This window comes from Aspergillus undulatus (genome assembly GCF_047715775.1).
Source record: "Aspergillus undulatus strain CBS 261.88 unplaced genomic scaffold BDV17scaffold_10, whole genome shotgun sequence".
Taxonomy (NCBI): Eukaryota; Fungi; Ascomycota; class Eurotiomycetes; order Eurotiales; family Aspergillaceae; genus Aspergillus; species Aspergillus undulatus.
Genome location: NW_027396614.1, coordinates 441,454 through 461,979, shown reverse-complemented (window position 1 = coordinate 461,979; position 20,526 = coordinate 441,454). Strand labels below are relative to the sequence as shown.

The 20,526-nt window shown below is 52.0% G+C and overlaps 9 protein-coding genes across 9 annotated transcripts; 5 read left to right on the top strand and 4 right to left on the bottom strand.

Moving 5' to 3' along the window:
- Positions 1-1,482: 1,482 nt before the first annotated feature.
- On the top strand, positions 1,483-3,315 carry BDV17DRAFT_256780 (FAD-binding oxidoreductase). Its single transcript, XM_073757119.1, has 5 exons — positions 1,483-1,732; positions 1,790-1,947; positions 2,010-2,114; positions 2,172-2,616; positions 2,674-3,315. Exons 1-5 carry the CDS (start codon positions 1,506-1,508, stop codon positions 3,170-3,172), a joined length of 1,434 nt encoding a protein of 477 aa, XP_073618249.1. The 5' UTR covers positions 1,483-1,505; the 3' UTR covers positions 3,173-3,315.
- An 813-nt stretch (positions 3,316-4,128) lies between these two features.
- BDV17DRAFT_288954 (uncharacterized protein) lies at positions 4,129-4,619 on the top strand (the record flags this gene model as incomplete). The annotated part of the gene is made up of 2 exons (XM_073761538.1): positions 4,129-4,485; positions 4,542-4,619. The coding sequence occupies 2 exons, from the start codon at positions 4,129-4,131 to the stop codon at positions 4,617-4,619; spliced, it is 435 nt and encodes a 144-aa protein (XP_073618248.1).
- A 100-nt stretch (positions 4,620-4,719) lies between these two features.
- BDV17DRAFT_280282 (serine hydrolase-domain-containing protein) lies at positions 4,720-6,828 on the bottom strand (the record flags this gene model as incomplete). The annotated part of the gene is made up of 4 exons (XM_073759856.1): positions 4,720-5,307; positions 5,387-5,461; positions 5,837-6,657; positions 6,765-6,828. 4 exons carry the CDS (start codon positions 6,826-6,828, stop codon positions 4,720-4,722), a joined length of 1,548 nt encoding a protein of 515 aa, XP_073618247.1.
- Positions 6,829-7,822: 994 nt separating this feature from the next.
- BDV17DRAFT_15948 (uncharacterized protein) lies at positions 7,823-9,122 on the bottom strand. Its single transcript, XM_073754621.1, has 2 exons — positions 8,184-9,122; positions 7,823-8,103 (listed from the first exon to the last, which is right to left on the bottom strand). The coding sequence occupies exons 1-2, from the start codon at positions 8,702-8,704 to the stop codon at positions 7,935-7,937; spliced, it is 690 nt and encodes a 229-aa protein (XP_073618246.1). The 5' UTR covers positions 8,705-9,122; the 3' UTR covers positions 7,823-7,934.
- A 264-nt stretch (positions 9,123-9,386) lies between these two features.
- BDV17DRAFT_288951 (uncharacterized protein) lies at positions 9,387-11,859 on the top strand (the record flags this gene model as incomplete). The annotated part of the gene is made up of 2 exons (XM_073761537.1): positions 9,387-9,482; positions 10,996-11,859. The coding sequence occupies 2 exons, from the start codon at positions 9,387-9,389 to the stop codon at positions 11,857-11,859; spliced, it is 960 nt and encodes a 319-aa protein (XP_073618245.1).
- A 1,117-nt stretch (positions 11,860-12,976) lies between these two features.
- BDV17DRAFT_288950 (uncharacterized protein) lies at positions 12,977-13,543 on the bottom strand (the record flags this gene model as incomplete). The annotated part of the gene is made up of 4 exons (XM_073761536.1): positions 12,977-13,046; positions 13,094-13,163; positions 13,219-13,371; positions 13,432-13,543. 4 exons carry the CDS (start codon positions 13,541-13,543, stop codon positions 12,977-12,979), a joined length of 405 nt encoding a protein of 134 aa, XP_073618244.1.
- A 1,684-nt stretch (positions 13,544-15,227) lies between these two features.
- On the top strand, positions 15,228-15,961 carry BDV17DRAFT_280281 (lysozyme; the record flags this gene model as incomplete). Its single annotated transcript, XM_073759855.1, has 2 exons — positions 15,228-15,368; positions 15,446-15,961. 2 exons carry the CDS (start codon positions 15,228-15,230, stop codon positions 15,959-15,961), a joined length of 657 nt encoding a protein of 218 aa, XP_073618243.1.
- A 2,009-nt stretch (positions 15,962-17,970) lies between these two features.
- Positions 17,971-19,076, top strand: BDV17DRAFT_256768 (uncharacterized protein; the record flags this gene model as incomplete). The annotated part of the gene is made up of 1 exon (XM_073757117.1): positions 17,971-19,076. A coding segment is annotated over exon 1 (1,022 nt), but the record flags the coding sequence as incomplete, so codon positions are not given.
- A 10-nt stretch (positions 19,077-19,086) lies between these two features.
- BDV17DRAFT_288947 (uncharacterized protein) lies at positions 19,087-20,161 on the bottom strand (the record flags this gene model as incomplete). The annotated part of the gene is made up of 3 exons (XM_073761535.1): positions 19,087-19,441; positions 19,495-19,864; positions 19,936-20,161. The coding sequence occupies 3 exons, from the start codon at positions 20,159-20,161 to the stop codon at positions 19,087-19,089; spliced, it is 951 nt and encodes a 316-aa protein (XP_073618241.1).
- Between the last annotated feature and the right edge of the window lie 365 nt (positions 20,162-20,526).

Sequence of the window (20,526 nt, the reverse complement as noted above, 5' to 3'; positions counted from 1 at the left end):
TCCTCAGAGGTGTACAGAGTTGGCTCCTTGTGCGCCCTGCAAATACAGATTGAGCATGCCACAGGTCCGAATGATCTTACATATTATCTGGAGTGGTTAGGCACCGAAGAAGCTGCGGAGGTTCGAGGGAAGAGTTCTCTACCCCACTTGATCGACACAGAGCACCTTGAAGGCATGGTCACCCTGTACGAGCAGAAACTCATTATACCTTATTGCAAAAGACACTGTATTGAAAGTTGGCTGGGCTAGTGAGGTGAAAGTCACTCCTTGTAGCAGGTCATGACAGAGGTGCTGGAATGTGATATGACGAAGTCGACCAGCAATTTTGGCAATCATAAAGGTATTTCAGTATTTTATTTTCTTAAGCTCGCTTGGGTCGTTGTTGCTTGATCATGGTCTTAACATCACGTGTTTGGGGTGAGTCTCTCATGAGCTCTGCCGGTAGCTCGGATGGACTATATACACTTCGGGGATCCAAGTGAGAACTAAAACGATTATTTGTTATCTATATTGGACGCCCAGGCTTGTTCAGTAGGCTAGCGAGTTGAAAACGGAAGGCGTCACCACAGTTTGCCGCCTTGAGAGACATTGTGAGGGTGTAAATATACAGCTCGGACCAAGCATCTACTGCCCGTGGAGTAACTTTTGATTTCGTATCGTGAGCGGGGTCGGAGGAGATGCATGCACCTTTCGAGCTGTGAATTCCTGACAGTGCAGTATGGGGCTCTGATAGGCAGGGTAAGCTAGCAACAGCTGCAAATAGGATTTTGGGGCTAGCTGCCTTCTATGTGCGTCGATACTCGGTATAAGTTTTATTTAGCTTTCGCAGATTGGACATTCGCGTACAATTGAGGTCTGCCGCACTGAAATCGAGAACGTGTGAACTACTTGTTGGAATCATCAATCTACCGTGCTCCCCGCGTATAACCTGACATTATGTCGCACTTACTAGAACCGCGGCTATCTTGGATCTGTTTGTGCAAGTTCCTAAGCTCATGGGTGAGAGCCAAGGTGCAGTATTAGGCGCTGACCGGGTGCGGTGCCTATACGTCTGACTAGTATACAAGTTGATCGACTAGATGAAAACTCAGATGATTAGGTCGCGCAGTGAATGATTTACAACCTCGTCATGGATCTGTGGTATGGAGTCAGTTCGAGACGTATGTGACTTTCGGATGCCTTGCCATTCCCCCAGAAACCTCTCCAGTACGTAGAATGTATGGGGGCCAGCTCAGTCCAGCTGCGTCGCTGTCTCTATCTTTTACAGTGACCCGCCACGTCAGAGCTCCAGTGGAGAGATCTCGCAAGCCTAAAGCCAACAGCGGAATAAGCCCAGCAATCTCGCCACGAGACAGCCAATGGCGCTGCTTCTACAGAAGGTGGGGTTATATCGCCTGACAGGGGTCGGACGCCGTGGCTTACGTCCCCGCATATAAATAGAAGACCCTTATCTTTCGCCATGTACAAAAGTTTGGGACTGATTTTGGCTTCCAAAACAGTTCAATATGGCAGCAAAAGCCGAGCAAGTACTTGACAACCTCAGGATTGCGGGGCTAGGAGATGTCCTATACCTCCCCGGCGAAGACGCGTACAATGACCGCGTCGCCTCACATTGGTCATTAACGGCACAGCTGAAGCCATGGGCTATCGTGCAGCCTCGAACCACTGAGGAGGTCTCGAAGGCAGTTAAGGCCATTGTCGATGCCCCGGACGTCAGGTTTGCGGTTCGAAGGTGTGTTTCGATGTCGAATCTTCAGGGAGCTTATCACACCGGACACTGACGCGTCAGTGGTGGCCATATGCAATGGGCTGGCGCAAGTAGTATTGCCGATGGTATTACTATTGATCTTGGTCTGATGGCGAGCACAACGTATGATGCTAAGACGGAGATCGCTTCGTTGCAACCTGGAGGGTCGTGGGCTGTCTCATATAAGGAACTCGAGAAGCGTACGTTACCGTCATTTGTACCTCCTGACGAATCGTAGCCTTTACTGAGCCTCAGAATCCAGATGGACGAATGGTCGCCGGTGGTCGCGAGGGCAAAGTCGGTATAGCCGGTCTTCTGACAGGCGGCGGAAAGACCTTCTATACCTGTCGGGTCGGCTGGGGATGCGGTAGGACTCCCCATTCACACAATCGCCACACTTCTTTGCTAAAGCCTGGGTCTCTAGACCAAATTGTAAACTATGAAGTCGTCCTCGCAGACGGAAGCATCGTCAATGCGAATAGCGAGACCAACCCCGACTTGTTCCGAGCCGTAAAAGGCGGGGGGAACAACTTCGGCATCATGACGCGCTTCGATATGGTTACTTTTCCAGCAAAGAATATCTGGAACGCTACTCAGAAAATCTCTAAGCAGCATACCGCCGAAGTAGTCGAGGCGCTCATTCATTTCGAGAAGAATCTTAGCGCCACTCCGAATGATCATATCCTTGTTATGTGGACGTATATCCCTAAGGCTGAGGACCATATAATTGTCATGGACCTGGTAAATCTGGATGGACAGGAGGATGCGGAGACGTTGGGCGGATTTTTGAGCATCCCGGGGCAGAGAGACGACTATACGACGAGTGTTGCGACGAAGTTGGAGACGTTTATTGTCCCGTCTGGGAGGCAGTATGTTGCCCCCTTTCTACTTTCCCATAGTTGAGCATCTATTAACCAGAGCAACAGCGATACATGGTTTACTTTAACCTTCAAAGCAGATGCCCGGATCATCCTCAAAGCGTCAGAGGTCTTCGAGGCCCTCATCGAGACAGTGAAGACACAAATTCCCGATCACAACTTCAGCTCTCAAATGGTTCTCCAGCCTCTAGCGGCTTCGTTTGCACAACACTCAGTGGCTCGCGGAGGAAATATGTTAGGAACGGAGCGGATAAAAGACGACTGCATCATTCTTGTCTGGGCGCTGGAGGTTGCCACCGCGGAATTGAACGAGACTGTTGGCAGACCTGCCCTAAGGGTAGCGATCGATGAGATTGAGAGCTTTGCAAAGTCTGTTGATGGAGATGTGGACTTTCGGTATTTGAACTACTGCGACGGAAGCCAGGACCCCATCACGCGGTATGGAGAGGAGAATGTGAGGAAGATGAGGGAGGTTTCGCAGAGGGTTGACCCTGACGGAGTCTTTCAGAGAAGAGTTCCGGGTGGCTTCAAAATCCCTAAGGCTTAAGCACTAATGTAGACGTTTCCGACAGTTAAATTACTCCTTTATGCCGGTGCTCGATGAACGTTGTATATAGGTATCATGTACCTGTTCAGCACACTGGGACAAGACCCTGTAGACGTCATAATAGTCGTCTTTTATGTGCAGCCAGCCACGCGGCCATTTCTTGAGATACTTTTTTTTTTCAGGAATCAGCAGTGTCTCACTGAGGAAATAGACCTTTGCAGGATCGTGACTAGGGCTTGGGCTGAGGTCAAAGTTGAGGGTGTTCGCGATGGTGTCCAATCCCAAACGCCTTGCAATGGCCCCATGGCGGCACTGGAAGCGAAAGATGTCTCATGAACTATCAACATCTCGATCGATCTCTTGTCCCCGGTGCCAGATCTGCCCAAAAGTGAATCGCCTGTCAAGAGACAGAAAGCTGCTCCGACCGTCAGCTCCTGTCTCGTTCCGTCTTTTCTTCCTACATTACTATACTACCACATAATCTTAATCTTATTGCGGTGCGGGTTCCTCCTCGCCCTCTCGGCTACAGCCCTAGCTGTCGACCCAGCAGCGGTCAGCAACAGAGCCTCCTTGTCTACATCTACTGTCAATCTCCGAATTGGCAACGGGGGAGCTGGGCAAAACGGTCTAATCAAGGGTGCGACTCTCTTTCTCAAACAAACCTACCTCAATGTATGCCCTGTCAACGTAAACTAACAACATCCAAGCCTCCGTCGCAAACGGCTCTGACCCCTTCCCCGTTGCCTGGTACATCAGCGACACGACGGAATCCATCAACTATCTGAAAGACGACACAGTCGATCTCGGTATCACATACACGACCTCCGCAGAAGCAATCACAATCGACCAAGACACTGCCGAAAGCCCAGCATGTTACGCCTTCCGCGACCACTTCCTGCTCGTTGAACCCGAAGGCCAATCCCGCCGGCCTGAAGAAAAGCGATGACATCTGCACCATGTTCTCAGATATCATCTCCACGGCAGAGGCCGGGCTCGCGGGAGAATCGAACGCAACGGTCCCCGTGCGCTTCCTAACGCGCTACGACAAGTCCGCGACTAGTATCGAGGATTCCGCGCTATCGACGGATATTAGGCAGGTTCCGTGGGCGCTTGCTTACTCGAAGTGGTATCATCAGTATGCGGATTATCCGGTACAGGCGTTGACGGCTGCGATTCTGTTTCAGGAGTATACAATTACAGATCGCCGGACGTATCTTGTTGAGAAGGGGTTGCATAATCAGACGGTTACCTACACGGATGAGTCGCATGATCGATTGTTGAACCCGGCTCATATATTGATTGAGCCAGGGCGAGTAATGCGAAGATGGCGCAGTGATTTACGGAGTGGACTCTCTTGGAGGAAGGGCAGGGGGTTATTACCGAGTTCAAGAAGAATGGACAGCAGTTGTATACCGCTGCGCCGGAAGACAAGACGGCTCATTTCTAGGGGATTGTGCTATGCGTCGAGTCTAGGTAATGCCTTGCAACTATCGGCTACTCGTCTATCACATTGCCTTTCGTAGTGTGCCCAGTCTAATGGAGTCTCTTCAATTCTTCTTTTGCCGCTTCTTCTCCGGTTTCTTATCTTCGGACGATCCTTCTTGTTCATCTACTCCATCTTCTTTACCATCCTCGCCTTCTTCATCTTTCGCCTCTTCGTCCTCTTGTTCATTTTCTTCGTCTTCCTCACCTTCTCCTTCCTGTTCTTCCTCACCATCCTCGTCGTCGTCCTCCTCCTCTTCCTCCCCCCATTCTACCTCGTCCTCTTTACCTTCATCACCCTTCTTGTCACCCTTCTTCGCATCACTCTTCTTCTCAGCCTGTCCCCTACTAACCTCCCTCCTCTTCCTCTTCGCCTGCCCCGTATTCCCTACAGACTGCTCCCCTCTCTCCGACCCCGCCTTCTTCTTCGTCTCCGTCTCCTCCTTCTCCTTCTCACTCATCTCCTCCCACGCCTTCTTAGACAAATACCGCTTCCTCGTCCCGTCATCTTCCTTCGCTGTCCCAGACCCCTCTTTCGTCTGCCACTCCTCGTCGCCCCATCTATCGAGGTTCTTTTGTTCCGGCTTCTTCTCGTCCTTCGAGGTCATGTAGTCTCCGCCTCGGGCTTTGTATTCGGAGGCGGTCATTTGAGCCTTTTTTCGTCGTCATTAGCTATTGCTATCGTGAAACATTCGAAGGGGAATTTTTGGTATGGTGTAATGGAAGGAATACCTTTCGTGCAGACCACTGCCCTGGTTTTCCGCCCTTATCGCCTTGCTGGACTTCGTTCTTCACTTGCTCGCGGAGCTCGGGGTCTGTATAGTTCTTCGGGTTCTGAGGCATATTGTAGCGATTGACGACGCTAAATGACCGTGAACTAAGCTAGAGAAAAAATGGAAGTCGAATTCCTCTACCTAATCGACGCATAGACAAGGGAAACTCGAATTATGTTCCGCTATCCGATTCATGGCCTTCGTGCTCGCTCCCGACATCTTTCTATCGCAGTCGTGATGACGCCCATAAAAAATGACATCACCACGCCCTCTACACCGTAACCCTAACAGCATTAACCTTGCATCTCCCCTGAGATCCTCAACCGATCGACGATCGATCGGTCGGTCATTATGTTTGAATCAAGCTTGAACCAAGCTTAACTCAATCCCTCTCAACAACCCCCCTAACCAATCCCGTAATGCGATTGCTCACCTCACTCGTCCTCGGAATATCATGCCCACCCCCATGATCAAACTCGACTCTCTTACCAAGGTCACAAAACTCCGCCAACTGAATCCCAGCCGGCCACCTCGGATCCTTCGCGCCGTAAACATGCACCGTTGGCATCCTGATCTTCGCCCAAGACGGGAAGCTCGTAAAATCCAGCCCGAAGACGTCGCTTCGATCCGGGCGCGAGGTGGAATCATGCAGCAGGGCGTTGCTCGAGAGGTTGTTATCCCAGAGCCCGACGCCGCGGGTTATCTTGGATGTATTTGCGGCTAGATCTGTCAGGGACCCGGCGGTGGTGTTGAGCAGCGCGCCGCTGGCTTTATTTATGCTTTCTGCACGGTCAGAGATGGGGAGGCCCAAGTCGGATAGGGCGTACAGCGGGATTCCACCGCATATGAAGATTGCGGAGCGGAAGGGGAGGTCCTCGACCGTCTTCACGTTCAAGTCCTCCCCATTCCCATTCCCAACCACACCATCCCCATGATACCGTCCGTGTCCATCTCGATCCCTCGTCTCATACGCATGATAAAGCGCCAGACTCCCCAGCAGCGAACACCCCTGGCTAAACCCCATAACGGCATCGAAGGGTCCATGTCGCCGACAATACTCGAGGACCCAGGCGTGTGCTTCGCGTAGAGCGGTCGGCGTCGGCTCGCGGTACCAGGTGTAGGTTGGGTAATCGGGGTAGATGGCTTTTATGCCGGGGGCTGGAGAGGAGGGGAACGGGGCGTCGAGGAAGTCGAAGGTGTAGCTTTCGGGGAGTTTGGAGCGGAAGGCGGCTGTTTAAGAGGGGAGTCAGTTGTTGTGTGTCAGATGAGGACAAGGCTTTGACTTCATTTTATGCGTGCTGGGTGGGTTGAAGAGGGTGCGGCGGGTCAATATTCACCAGTCTGAGATTTGAATATAGCAGCACTTGTGCCGTGCCCGTGGAGGGCGAGTATCTTTGGCATTTTCGGCGATGTAAGGGCCAGGCCTTTGGATCTCCGACCGAGAGTTCGTCTGCAATCGAAGTCGATGTTTTCTGAAGGTTCATGTTCAAGGCTCGGACACGTGGCTTTGTACGACGGCCTAGAAGAATCAGCATTCCAGGCGTTGCTATGCGGGCGATGCGCTGCTTGCTGATTCGGTAAGATTCGGTCACCGACTGAGAATACAGGCCGGCAGAGGTTCGGTTCAGCTGGTGCTTACCTGCATGAATGGATCTAGCTAGATTGGTCCGCACGGATCGGGGCCAAGTACGGTGGTATCCTTGCAAGCTGTGAGTCAACTATCATCAGGCTATGAAACTCGCTCCCTGGGGATAAAGCCAACCTTTTAAAGTTCTACATATCCCTCCAATCAAACGTCCTGCTTGCCGTCACATTGCTAGGTATGTATATATTTAATCGCGGTGGAATCCAGACTCAAATCATAAAAGTCTCATTCACATAGAACTCATCACACACACATAGACCCAAAACCACCCCTTCCAGAAAAGGATCAACCAACCCCACCAAACCTACTCGACGAAACCTCCTTAATGCAAAACTCGGTCGTGCGCAGAATCTGCCCCGGCACTTCCGGCCCAAACCCCGACCCCCCCGTAATCGGCGCCTCGCTATCACTCCCGCTCTCATTCTCATAGCCATCCCGCTTCGAATGCGTCTGCGTCCATGTAAGTGGGTACTCGACAAATTCGCGACCCACACTGGCGAAGGGGACGTATTGCTGGTGACTGTCGGCGCGGTCGTGCGATGTGAGATGTACGTCTTGACTCCGGTCGCGACTGAGTTTACGCTTGCCGCTTCGGCCGGACTTGTATTTCGGAAGGCTTGTATGTGCGTTTGGATTTAATGGGCTGGGGTCTGATCGGCTGCGTTTGCTGGAGCGGTGGCGCACGATGATACTGAATAGGGGAGTGAGGCTGGGGATACAGGCGGCGAGTATGATGATGTATTGCTCGATGGTGACCCAGATTGTAAGGTCAACTGTGTCCCAGGTGTAGTCTTGGTAGAGGGTTAGGGCGGGGAGGTATGTTGTTTTGATGACTGCTGCGATCATAGCGCTGTTCTCGACGTTAGTTTATTTCGGACTCTGGATGGCTGGAGGGGGGTAAAGGTAGACAAACACGATACCAAGCGAGAGGACAACCCCAAGGCCAACTTTGACTTTTGCTGCCATTTGCAGATTCTTTATCGTGAAAAGCGGGTATATCGCCAAGATGAGGTCGGTAAGAGCAGAGGCTGCTGGGGTCCATCGTCAGCATAGTAGCTTCTTTACCCAGTCCCTGGGAATGAAACGCATACAGCCCTGAAAATAAGCATACTTCTTATGCGCCCCCGGCGGCCAACAAGATCCGGGGACGCGATGATCCCAAATCATATCAGGCGGCGAACACTGCCCATAGATGGTCCCAACGCCACCAACATTAATAACCGACATGATGACAATAAGGGCTATCAACCCCCGCTTATGATTCTTGACCTCGCCGATAATGCGAATCAGAAAAAGCGCGACGGACACTTTGCCCCAGTTCGTGGACATAACGTGGAAACCCTGTGATAGGACCTGGTATTTCATGGACGCGATCTGTTGCTTGAGGGATAGTGTGTCTGTGTGGCATCCCGTACCATGCTGGACGCTTATGGTAATGAGGACGGTATTTATCGTTGCGCAGATGAGGGCGAGCAGGATGAATGCGTCGTCCCACCCGCAGGAGCGGACGATTCGGATGCGCACCCAGAAGCGTAGCGCTGTGATTATCGCGCAGACGGAGAAGAGCGGCCATGAGACGGCGAGGAGGTACCAGCCGCGGTTGGGGACGGCGCCTGCCTCAACCTCTGGCATCGTCTACGCTTTTGTTGTAGTTGTCGCACACCTGTGGCTTTGGTCTGAGAGGTGCCAACCTGAAAAACATGGAGACGACGTTGAGGACGTTGAACGGGGAGAGAAAGTCAGGGACAGCGACAGAATTGCGGGGACAGCCAACGATATAGCCTGTGTGCCTGGCTGGCCCAGTGGACACTGGCCATGGCTGGTCGATGTCGATGATTGTCAACAGCCAATTTACGGTACCAAATATTAGAACCTTAGCCAGGAAACGGTAAACCTAGGGAGATCACCATCAAGCCCGCTGTTTCAGGAGCGGCTAGTAACGAACCTTATAAATCTCTTCGGTTGATCGGCCCTGTGTTTTGCCTGTCGAGGTTCCAACGCCGGGTTCAAGGACCGTTCTCGAAGCCCTCCCCACTTGCCTAAAGGCCTAGTGAACCCAGATGTCTGGATGGCCAAAGTATGATCGGAGCCATGTGGAGCACGTCGGCATTTTGCGCAGAGGCCTTGACCCACCGGCAATCTTGATTCATGAATCCTGGACGCCTACTCTGTACTCTTCAGCAATGATCGCGCGCACTTGACATCGTGTGCTATTTCCAGGTGGTCAAGATTGCCCGGATACGAGGGGGTTGAAGAGCTTTGTTTGCTTCGCGGAGGTTATCTACAGAGTGCAAGAGCCTCCAGGGGGACAACCATGGCTCTGGATCTCGGTACCACAGGCCTATTCGAGAACTGCAGGTGTCGAGCCCGGGCCGCGTTGAGCTCCTACCCTGAATATGTGATTAGGCTAGTAGGTACTCACCCAAATCTGCCCATTAGCACGCGAAGCAGAGTCTTCCAACCGGGAAGATGCCGGAGCCGGCAGTAGGGGTCGTCCTGGCCACTGGGGCCAAACATCTTATGCAATGAGTCCTCTGGCCTAAGTATGAAGTTGCAACAAAGATAGAAAATCATGAGAATACCTCTCACAACGCGAAATAAAACGTTGCCACCGCGTCCCGCAGGTTTGGTTTCTGCTTTGGATCCTTGGTCACACTGACCAGCTGCCTCGTTGCACTCGACTATTTCGTCCTAGCAAGCGCCATCAGATGGCGGTCCATTTGCATCATCACCAGTGCCGCCAACCCGACCGATGCGGCGCCGCATCGACTAATCGACATCCTGAGATGAAAGTCTCGATATGTACTTGAGCTGTAGTAGTTTGTGATGTCGAAGTTGGTAAAGAAGTATTCGGTACCTGCGTCTTCGGCTTTCAGTGTCGGACGGATGGCAGTAAGGGACGATGTGCAGCCAGACATGTATGTCCTATGCCGCCGAGCTGTGTGATCGGTACTATGTCGATATTTCGTATTTCTGAGTGATCATCGTGGTCCCGTCGTTAAAGAGGAGATCGACTGCTGCTCTGTAGCCAGAGCAAGAGAGACCCATGCGAGCGCATTGTGAGCAGCGCGGCCGCTGATCGCATTGAAGATGCATGATTAGGGCTTGTGGCTGAAAGGTTCCGAGGTTGGTAAGTATTCTAGCTTGATGCGCCTGCGACGGCAATTTTCACAGAACGGACTGCCCTTGCCTCGAAACACCATTTCGCTCTGGATTGGGGATGGAGGCTTTTCATATCTGAATGCGTGACGGGTCGCGATGGATTTAGCGTTATCCCTAGGCTCTTGGCCAGTCCATTTCTTTGTTCACGACGGCGCTCTTGGTGAAACAAATCTCCTTTTTCTGGCCCCGTGAGTGGTGATTGCCAGCTCGGGCTTGCAGATCGAGTTAAATCCGCACGCAGACAGGGATTGCAGAGCCGCGCTGGGGCGGGATACATTGACATGTCAAGATTGGGGACGCGGTACCTATTGTTCAACCGTGCTTCCTGTCTGGACGGGTGCCAATCGTACATGGCTGCTCGAAGTAACCACGGATGTTGCACTTTGCGCCTTGCTTGCGCATTCTTTCCTGCCCTGCCATTTCTCCTGTTGATATATTGTCACTCCTCGGGACGGCTGATATCAGCCAGATGGAGCTTTCCCCGGACTGAGATCAGCCATGCGCTTTTTTTTTGGGGTCGACGAGCAACAAAGAATGCCATGACATCAACTCGATAACCCCTGTGAATATAAAGTTCTTTACCTTCGTTTTCATTCCCCTGTCACAAAAAGCAAAATCCATCAACCTTCTCCACCCTGAAAATCAACTCGTCATCAAGAATGGTAGGGTATGGGAGAGTCGCCCTACTCGGCGTAGGTCCTTAGCTGCACTGAATGTTTACCGACCCCAGACGGGTTTGAGGGTATACTAAACTCCACTAGAAAGGGACTCTCAGCTCCCTGGTCCTGGACGAGCTCCTTCAAGCCGAATTCACCGTCTCGGTCCTCACTCGCTCCGCAGCCTCCATCGGTACTGTTCCTGCCGGTGTCACCATCAAAGAGGTTGACTACGCCTCCACCGAGTCGCTCAAAGCCGCCCTGACAGGCCACGATGTGGCCATCGCAACGCTGACCTCATCTGCAATTTCTCTGCAGAAACCAGTGATCGACGCTGTGATCGAGGTCGGAGTTAAGCGCTTCATCCCTGCCGAGTTCGGTGCCATGACCTCCGAACCCCAGGGCAAGAAACTGTCTATCCATGCCGACGCCGTCGAAATCCAAGACTATCTCGCTTGGAAGGCGGAGGCTAGCGAGTTAGAGTATACCGCTTTTGCCGTGGGTTCATTCATGCACATCCTTTTTACGAGGACGATGGTCGTTGATTTCGTGAACCGTGCTGTCTCGCTCTATGATAATGGCGAGAAGCCATTTAGTACGAGCCGGTTGAGCACTGTTGCTAAAGCTATTGTTGCGTCTCTTCAAAAGCCCGATGAGACGAGGAATCGCCTTGTCCGGGTTTATGATACGGTTTTGACGCAGCGCAAGGTGTTCGAACTTGCAAAAAAGTGGACGACTGGGGAGAACTGGACTGTGACCAAAGTTGACGCGGAGACCCGGGTTCAGGATGTACCTGAACGACTACAAGAGGGGTCTGATCCTGCTCTTATCATGCCGTTGTTTGATGCGGCACTCCAGAGTGGCAGTTATGGCAGCCAGTATAAGAATGTGGATAATGAGCTTCTGGGCTTAGGATTCATGGGTGACCAAGAGTTTGAGGAGTTTGGGCTGGGATTGGTCCAGCTATAAATGTGCTAATTGGGTTGTAAGATGAGGCGGTGCGAAGGCTCATCAAGAGTTGGCTGTCGCGTCTTGAATCTTATACAGAGAGATGCACCAACGGCGCGCTTGTATGTTCGTCCACAATCATTTGAGGAGGACGGGTACGGCGAGTCAGTTTGAGGTTATGATTAATTAGCAGAGGCTGAGGATTGGCCTGGGTGTCAGAAGGCAGAGAGGTATAGGAGTCCAACATGGCGGCGCGAGTCCCGAAGAAGATAAGGAAGTTAAAGAGCGCACCCCTATCCCGGGGGTCACTGTTGAGATAATGTCCGACTCATCAGACTCGAACAACTCAATTTTTGGTCCTGGAACCCCTTGGCTGATACAGCTGCGAGACGGTGAAGTGCATCTGCATCCACGCGATACTGCTATCATCAGATTCACCAACAGTCGTCAAGACTCGGATCGTGTGAGTTGGTACTTCTACCCAGCGCAAGCGCGCGACCTTTTCCCAAACGGGAAAAGATACTTGTGCATCAGGTCATACACCAATCCACCGCTCCGTATCAAAGGTGTTTGGGTTGGGGAAGCCGGTTGGGTCCATGTGCGTCTTATACATTGTCATCGAAGCGGGTGTCTGAATGTAATTCATGTGGGCTCGACACATCGTTCATTTGCAAGACAAAGCTGTGAACATGCACTTACATCCTTTGGAACCACCCAGTCATTATACACAATCTCATCATCCGGAAGCATCCTCGGCGATCTCGTCATCGAGCCAGCGCCTAGTCGCAGACCCTCGTATATACAAGCCGTTAGGTAAGGCAGTTCCCATAGGGCATATTCGCGCCGGTCGGATTCTGCCTCCGGAATGTCGGAATCTCAGCTTCGAGCTTGTGGCGCTGACCGGTGCCGAGGGCATGCTGCATGATGATTGTTTTGATTGTATGCGAAACGTGAAATATCCTGTTTTGTTGGATTAATTAATACAATAAGTACCCTGAGAGTGAAGTTGCCTTTTCATTCACCTCATCCCACTCTGCCAGCTCTGGGTTTCGCAATACAAGAAACGGCATCACAGACACGGCTAGAATTCTTCATTACAGGTTAACTCTAGCATGGCGGAGCCGCTGATGGACTGGGTTTACCTCAACGGAGCTGGAAGATGCGCAAAGAGCGGAACATCTACTAATCCTGGTTTCTGGATATTGAAGCTAGAAAAAATTAGTGCCTCTGTGCAGCGACGTGGAATGTGACATACAGGTTCTCATTAAAGTTCGGATTCTCCAGGTAGTTTGAAGGGTTCTGGAAAGTCGCAGTTGTGGCGACATCTACGCCAGCATCTGTTATCCTCTGTTCATCCCGTCGATCGTCATAAGAACATACTAATTGCAAGCGGAACGCACGCATGAGAAAGATTTAGCAACTTTCCCGTATTCCGATCCCGTGTTAGCCTGCTGCCAAAGTTCCTCGCATAACTGAACACGAGTGGCTCGTGCGTGGCAATCTTGGAATAGAGCTTCTTGACAGGGTCCCAGACTGTTCTATGCCATTCGTGAGTAGTGATTATAGCAGATTATCTATGAGAGACTCTTGAACGAGGGGTTGTAAATTCAGCGGCGGTGAGGAGCGAGGTATCGAACATGCCCGCTGCAGGGGCATTCCAACTGGACATTTCCTGGGGGAGATGCTTCTTGCAGGCCTGGGCCATGATATCTCTGCGTACCTTCAAATCCTGCCCCCTGCGCGTACCGAGCATAGGCATTTGTCCTCCAGGCCTGCGGGGTAACGAATAGTTCATGGTAGAGAAGCGAGTTGGTACAAGCATTGCTGGAGGAAATACTATATGTTACCGGAAAGGAAGAGTAGACAATGGCTTCATCGGGAACCTGTATCCTGTGGATGGCATTTTCAAGGGAAAGTCAGTAGTGGAAGTTACTTTTGACATGTATTCGTTCCTTCAGGTATAAATGCCTTCTGACTGATCTGACTTGGCCCAAAACCGTCATGATGAAACGCTACGTCTACTGATCCATCAGCCTATCCAATGCAGGTTGCCGTAGATGCGGAAATATGCGAGAAGAAGGGAACATATTGATTGCCCTTCAGTCCAAAGCTAGTAGCTCGTCGAATGCTGTAAGATTCTAGTTCTCGAGACAGAGGCGGAGCTACAACAGACGATATAGACTTTAGATCCGGACGACGTGGGTGCCCCGTACACGACTATGCAACGCCAGTGGTTCAGTTACTTCTCACTTTTCTGTCATGTGTCATTGAAGAAATACAATCGGCTCGTGCGCGAAAGACCAGATATTGTGCTCAGACATATTGTCTGGGTTACTACCTGGCTCAGGTACCCATATGGATTTGATGCCACGAAATCCCTTGACAACCCCTGGATTACAAGAGTCTGGCGCTCATGGGAATTAGTTATTCATGCTAGTTCAACTTTTGCCTGCTCAGTCCTGTATATTGCCTTTATCCGAAACAACCGGCGAGCTTAGTTTTGTTCGTAAATGGACACGAGCTTGAATAAGGCCAGCTTTACTGATATCTGAATAGCAATCAAACAATACACTCGTTGCCAATCAATTGGTCTCGTATTCCAATTTTCATAAATAGACCAAATCTTTCCCAAATGTCGCGTTGCGAGCACCCTTGTTCCTCTCCGCCTGACGCTTACGGTTGCGACCAGTATCAGGGAAATATTGAAAAGCCGTGGAGTAAGAGATCCTGACCACAAGCAAACCTCGCACATGCACAAGCAACTTCGAGTCATGTTGTCTCGTATCACATTTAGAATCAAGTCAATTTGCGTCTTTCGTCCCGCTACCCCATCCGCTAATCCCCAGAATACGAGGCCGAGGCGGGTCCTCCGTACCTGTTCTAATTCTGGACACGGACACGGATACAACCCCCAATAACCTCCCTCAGAAACCCCAAGTGCCCCAGAAACACGATCCAAAATACGATCTCCTATAAGATAATATATTACCCTTGCATGGCCTCGTACAACAGTGTAACCTCAGGCACAGTAGCTCAAACAATGCCCTTTTCTCACAGGCTGAATCAGCGGACCGGCACCCAATTATAATCATGATCGACAGGGATCGTCGGCTGAAGAAGGCAGTGTACGAGATCAAGCGTCCCGTGCTGCGATGTGGACTTCGATTTGGGGAGATGCTCCGAGTTGAATCGTGTTTTGGTTCTCTTTCTCCACTCAGCGCTGCTCTCTAGACGACGGAGTCGGCCGTCGATGGAGATGATGAGGAAGATGGGTCGAGGACTACTGCTGTCTATAAAGATATGAAGGTTCCCCGTGGGACTCATGATCATCTTGAAGTAACACCAACTCGAAAAAAAAGTCAGTCATCCAAATCATTCCATTCCACATCATGAAAACCCTTTCCCTCCTTGCCCTTGGCCTCCCGGGTCTCGCCCACGCCGCCGTACAGGGCTTCGACATCTCGAACTGGCAAACATCCGTCGACTACGCCGGGGCATACAATGCCGGTGCGCGATTCGTCATGATCAAGGTGCGTATCTCTCTCTTCATTGAACCATTCTCCCCTTTTTCTTGAACTCAATAAAACCATCACCTAACAACCCCCAGGCAACAGAAGGAACGACCTTCATAGACAAGCTCTTCAACACGCACTACACCGGCGCCACAAACGCCGGTCTCATCCGCGGCGGATACCACTACGCACACCCCGACTCCTCCTCCGGGTCCGCGCAAGCAACTTACTTCCTCGCACATGGCGGCGGCTGGACAGGGGACGGCCGAACCCTCCCGGGCATGCTCGATCTCGAAAACGGATGCTACGGCCTCTCGACGTCCGAGATGACCTCCTGGATCTCTGATTTCGGAGAGACCTATAAGACCGAGACGGGGCGGTACCCGATGCTCTATATCACGACGTCCTGGTGGAGGGAATGTACGGGGGATGATGCGGGCTTTGGCGAGTACCCGCTTGTTATTGCAAGGTGGGCAAGCAGTCCTGGGGAGTTGCCGGCTAGTTGGAGTGCGCAGAGCTTTTGGCAGTATGATGATGCTTATGCGTTTGGGGGGGATAGTCAGGAGTGGAATGGGAGTGAGGAGAGTTTGAGGGTTTTTGCTTCGGGGTAGATGGGTAGCGGATATGGTCGATATCCATGGAAGACTTGAGGTCCCTTTGTGGGGTGGACGGTTTTAATTTTCGTGGGTACAATGCAGTGTGCAATGGAACATGCAATATCATGATCAGTTGGAGTTATGCGGCTGGCTTAGTACGTAAACCAAACCTTAATACCTACCAAGGTAGGATCTAGTAGTATCAACCATGGAATATGGCGGCATTCACTTCTTTTTGCTTCATGTGCAGAGTTCTCGAGGTCCGTCCTGAAGATCGCCGAAGCAATGCCACTCAAAAACTCCGCATGGCCGCATTTCTATTCGCCAATGTTCTCCCTCAACAACACCGGTACCTACACCGAGGGACTCATACCCATGAGGAACACCGGGGTAAACATGAATCTCGACCTCAACATTTGCCGCAGCGGCCCTGCCTACACCAAGTTTTCCCTGCTATCATTGAAGTGGCTGGGTCTGGCGCAGCGCGGAAGATCGCGATGGCATCTTCGCGGTCATTCGTCCGGAAATATCAAGCACGTTTCGTGCTGCTCTCTTTGCTATATCTAAGCGTCTTCGCCAATCTCCTTCTGGGAGTAACTGTACTCCGTATAACCTGCAACGCAACTCAGGACTGGGCAAAGTCCAACGAACTACTTCCGCACGGACCTGCAGGCTGCAGAAACAAGCAAACTCTTCATGACTTGCTCCTGGCCAATTGTATATGAAAGCCAAGCACAGCCCTCCACAGCATCGCGCCTGTGCGCGAACTAAAGATCGGGGATCGGCAGGTAATCTGCAATGGAATAGGGTGGACAGATTGTGCAGAATCTGGCGGATACGAATGTTGTTCTTGAGCCCTGCGCAGAGATCGTCTTTAGCCTGTTCCTCGCTTGAGTCAAAAACGCGGCAGATCTCCTTTTGAAAGTTTATGTTCTTGTGCCCCCCTGGGGCTGGCCTTGCCGTTTTGGATTAGACGATCTTGGATATACGTGTTAATGGAAGGCTTAGTGTATGCCGTTGCGAGCAGAAGACAGGCGCCGCTCTGGTATTCCGAACCGCGAGAACTTTCTTCTGTACGGTAGGATATTCAACATCAGTTTCATTCTGCCAAGCCTCAAGCTCGCTTAGCACACGGTTGGAATGAGTTCCGGGCTCGGTGTCGAATGTAGATTGCCTAGATAGCGGCGACGAATATATACAGTTGGCCGATAGATAGTAAAAGGGGTGCAAGCAAGGATGCTGGCCAGACCATAACATGGGGATGGGTTCTCCATTGAAGGCTTTCAGGCGTCAGAGTCATTTGTCCATGCCCATATCCATGCTTTGGGCTGAGGGTCATCGCTTCCTGGGGGATTATAGATCACGTGGCACCTATCTAAGATAACTAGCTTACTAATAGAGTACTAAGCGAGGTCGAACTCCTAGGGGCAGGCGGTCCTGGAGGGCAGTATGCTCCGACATTTTGTCCAGATCACGTGCACTACTCTTACCTCCGAAACTCCGCAGATTTCCGCGACTGTTGGACAGCTTCACCTTTGCAACATTTGCTCCACGATGGGCCTGGAGCGACACAAGGCCGCCGTCTCGCGGATCGCATCTAGCATCCGTGGCTTCTACGAGCGGCGCGAGCCCTTCCGCATCAACCACGGCTCAACAAACAGCACGCGCCCGATCCGCCGCAAGCACGAAGTCGACATCTCTGACCTCCGCAATGTCATCCACGTTGATCCCACCACGCGCATCGCCCTCGTCGAGCCCAACGTCCCCATGGACCGCCTCGTCGAAGCAACCCTGAAACACGGGCTCGTGCCACCAGTCGTCATGGAGTTCCCCGGTATAACGGCGGGAGGAGGATACGCGGGGACAGCGGGTGAAAGCTCGAGTTTCCGGTATGGGTTCTTCGACCGCACGATTAATTACGTTGAGATGGTCATGGCCGATGGGACGGTGGTGAAGGTTTCTGAGAGCGAGAACGCGGATTTGTTTCGGGGGGCGGCGGGGGCTGTTGGGAGTTTGGGGGTTACGACGCTTATGGAGCTGCAGCTTGTCGAGGCGAAGAAGTTTGTCAAGGCGACGTATCATCCGCAGCGGAGTGTGCGGGATTCGATTACGAATGTTCATGCGGAGACGCTGAACGAGGCGAACGATTATGTCGATGGGATCATTTACAGCAAGGATCACGGCGTTGTGGTGGCGGGTGAAATGACGGACGATATGCCGGATGTAGCCAAGGTGCAGACGTTCAGCCGGGCGTGGGATCCGTGGTACTACCTACATGTTAAAGATAAGACGCGGACGGGGAACTCGCCGGTGGTCGACTACATCCCGCTGGCCGAGTACCTATTCCGCTACGACCGCGGCGGTTTCTGGGTTGGACGGTCGGCCTTCCATTACTTCCATTTCCCTTTCAACCGGGCGACGCGGTGGTTCCTGGATGACTTCCTGCACACACGAATGCTATACAAGGCACTTCATGCAAGCGGGGAATCGAGCCATTTCGTCGTGCAGGATCTAGCGGTGCCGTATTCCAACGCCGAGTCATTCATCGACTACACGAGCGACAAGTTCGGCATTTGGCCGCTTTGGCTGTGTCCCTTGAAGCAGAGCCCGAAGCCTACATTCCACCCGCACTCGACGGTTCCAAGCCCCGGGTTCACAGAAGACCAAATGCTCAACATCGGCGTGTGGGGATTCGGCCCCAAGGATCCGGAAAAGTTCATCAATGCCAACCGCGACCTCGAGCACCGGCTGCGCGAGCTCGGCGGGATGAAATGGTTCTACGCGCACACCTACTACGGCCAAGACGAGTTCTGGAATATGTACGACCGTGAATGGTACGATGGGCTGCGGACCAAGTACAACGCCTCGACGCTGCCGAGCGTATATGATAAGATCAAGATCGATGTCGAGGCCGACCGGAAGGAGCGAGAAGAGTCATGGAGCCGCAAGATCCGCAGTGTCTGGCCCGTTGGGGGTCTTTGGGGGATTAGGAAGGCGATCCAGAGTAAAGATTACCACATCCATCGCAATTCGACGTGGAAGTGGAAGGATAACTAGTAACCACTGTATACTATGCATAACCTGTATTATATCACCACATAGACGGCATATACTTCAAGCAAGCATCATATATTCATCACCTACTTCTTCAACTGGGCTCGAATAGCCTCCTTCACTGCCTCCTCCAAGCTAACCACCTCCCCATCCTCGACTCCAATATCACCATTATCCCTCCTCTCATACAACGTCCCGCCCTCCGCCCAAATCCGCCTCAACGTGAACCCCGTCGCTTCAGGCGCCCCCTTCTCCCACGCCTCCTTCTCAGCTTCTTTGAGTTTCTGAAGCGGCGTATACTCGACGCTCCACTTTTCGCCCGTCTGCTTCTCGAATTCAGAAACTATTTCGGCGGGCGTCGTGGTGAAACTGTTTAGTATTAGGGCGCGCCCGCGGGCTTGATCCCAGTGGGTTAGGGCTGCGACGACGAATTTCCCGACGCTGTTGAATTAGCCTGAATGCCAAACATCCATACCAGGGACCTATATGCATACTCCGCACAAGCAACAAGACTAACCCTGCCCTCTCCATCCCCAACCACAACCGCACTCTTACTCTTAACATCAAAGCTCCCCGCCGTCTCATTCCGCGCCTTACTCAAGAAAAACGGAACATCTGCATACGGCCCCGTAACAACAAACGCATACTCGAGGTCCTTTGTACCCGTAGCCCGCAGCGCAGCGCGAACCTTCAGCTTCGCCTGGTGTGGCTTCTCGTTCGCGCTCGCGGGACTGTACTCGATGTCTGTGCCGTACTCGGAGGGGAGGAAGCGCTTTATGTGCGGTGTTGATGAGGCCCATGAGATTAGTTGGATTTGGGTTTCTATCACGCCACGGCCGAGGGCTGAGACCACGGTGTCGATGCCTACATGATTATATTTGGTTTAGTCTGTGATCTATATCCAATTGGGAGTGGAGAGGGGGTATCCATTGTACCCTCAAAAGCCCTCAAAACATCCTCTTTCCTATTCAAATCACCAACGATTATATCGACGCCCTTTTCGCGGAGGGCAGTGATTTCAGCGCCCTTTGTCTCGAGTGTATTGGGGCTCGTGAAGATCGCGATGCGGGCGAATTGGTCCTTGGCGTTGACTATGGCGGCCGTGATGTATGAGCCGATTGCGCCGGTTGCGCCGAAGATGAGGAGGGAGGACTTGGACATCTTGACCTTTTCAAGAGGGCTCGGAGTGTGGTTAAAGGGAGGGAGAGGCAGTAAGTGGCTGTTGATGAGGGGCAGTTTATTAAGTAACCGGCAGCAACCCCGCACAACTCCAATTAGGTATGACGCTACTCTCTCGCTATATTGCACACTGCATTGCACATTGTATACCTAACTTTTTGGTATCTCGGCTCCCGAACCGCGGTCGAGGTCCGATCCGATATCAAGTCTCTGCCTAGAGAATTACCCTGAAGCAAAAGCCCTAAACTCTCCTCGCTCCCATTCACTCCCCACTATCACAGTAGAATACATAGAATGGGATCAGAAGAGGCAGACTACTGCTAGTGACACACTGAGATGATACTATT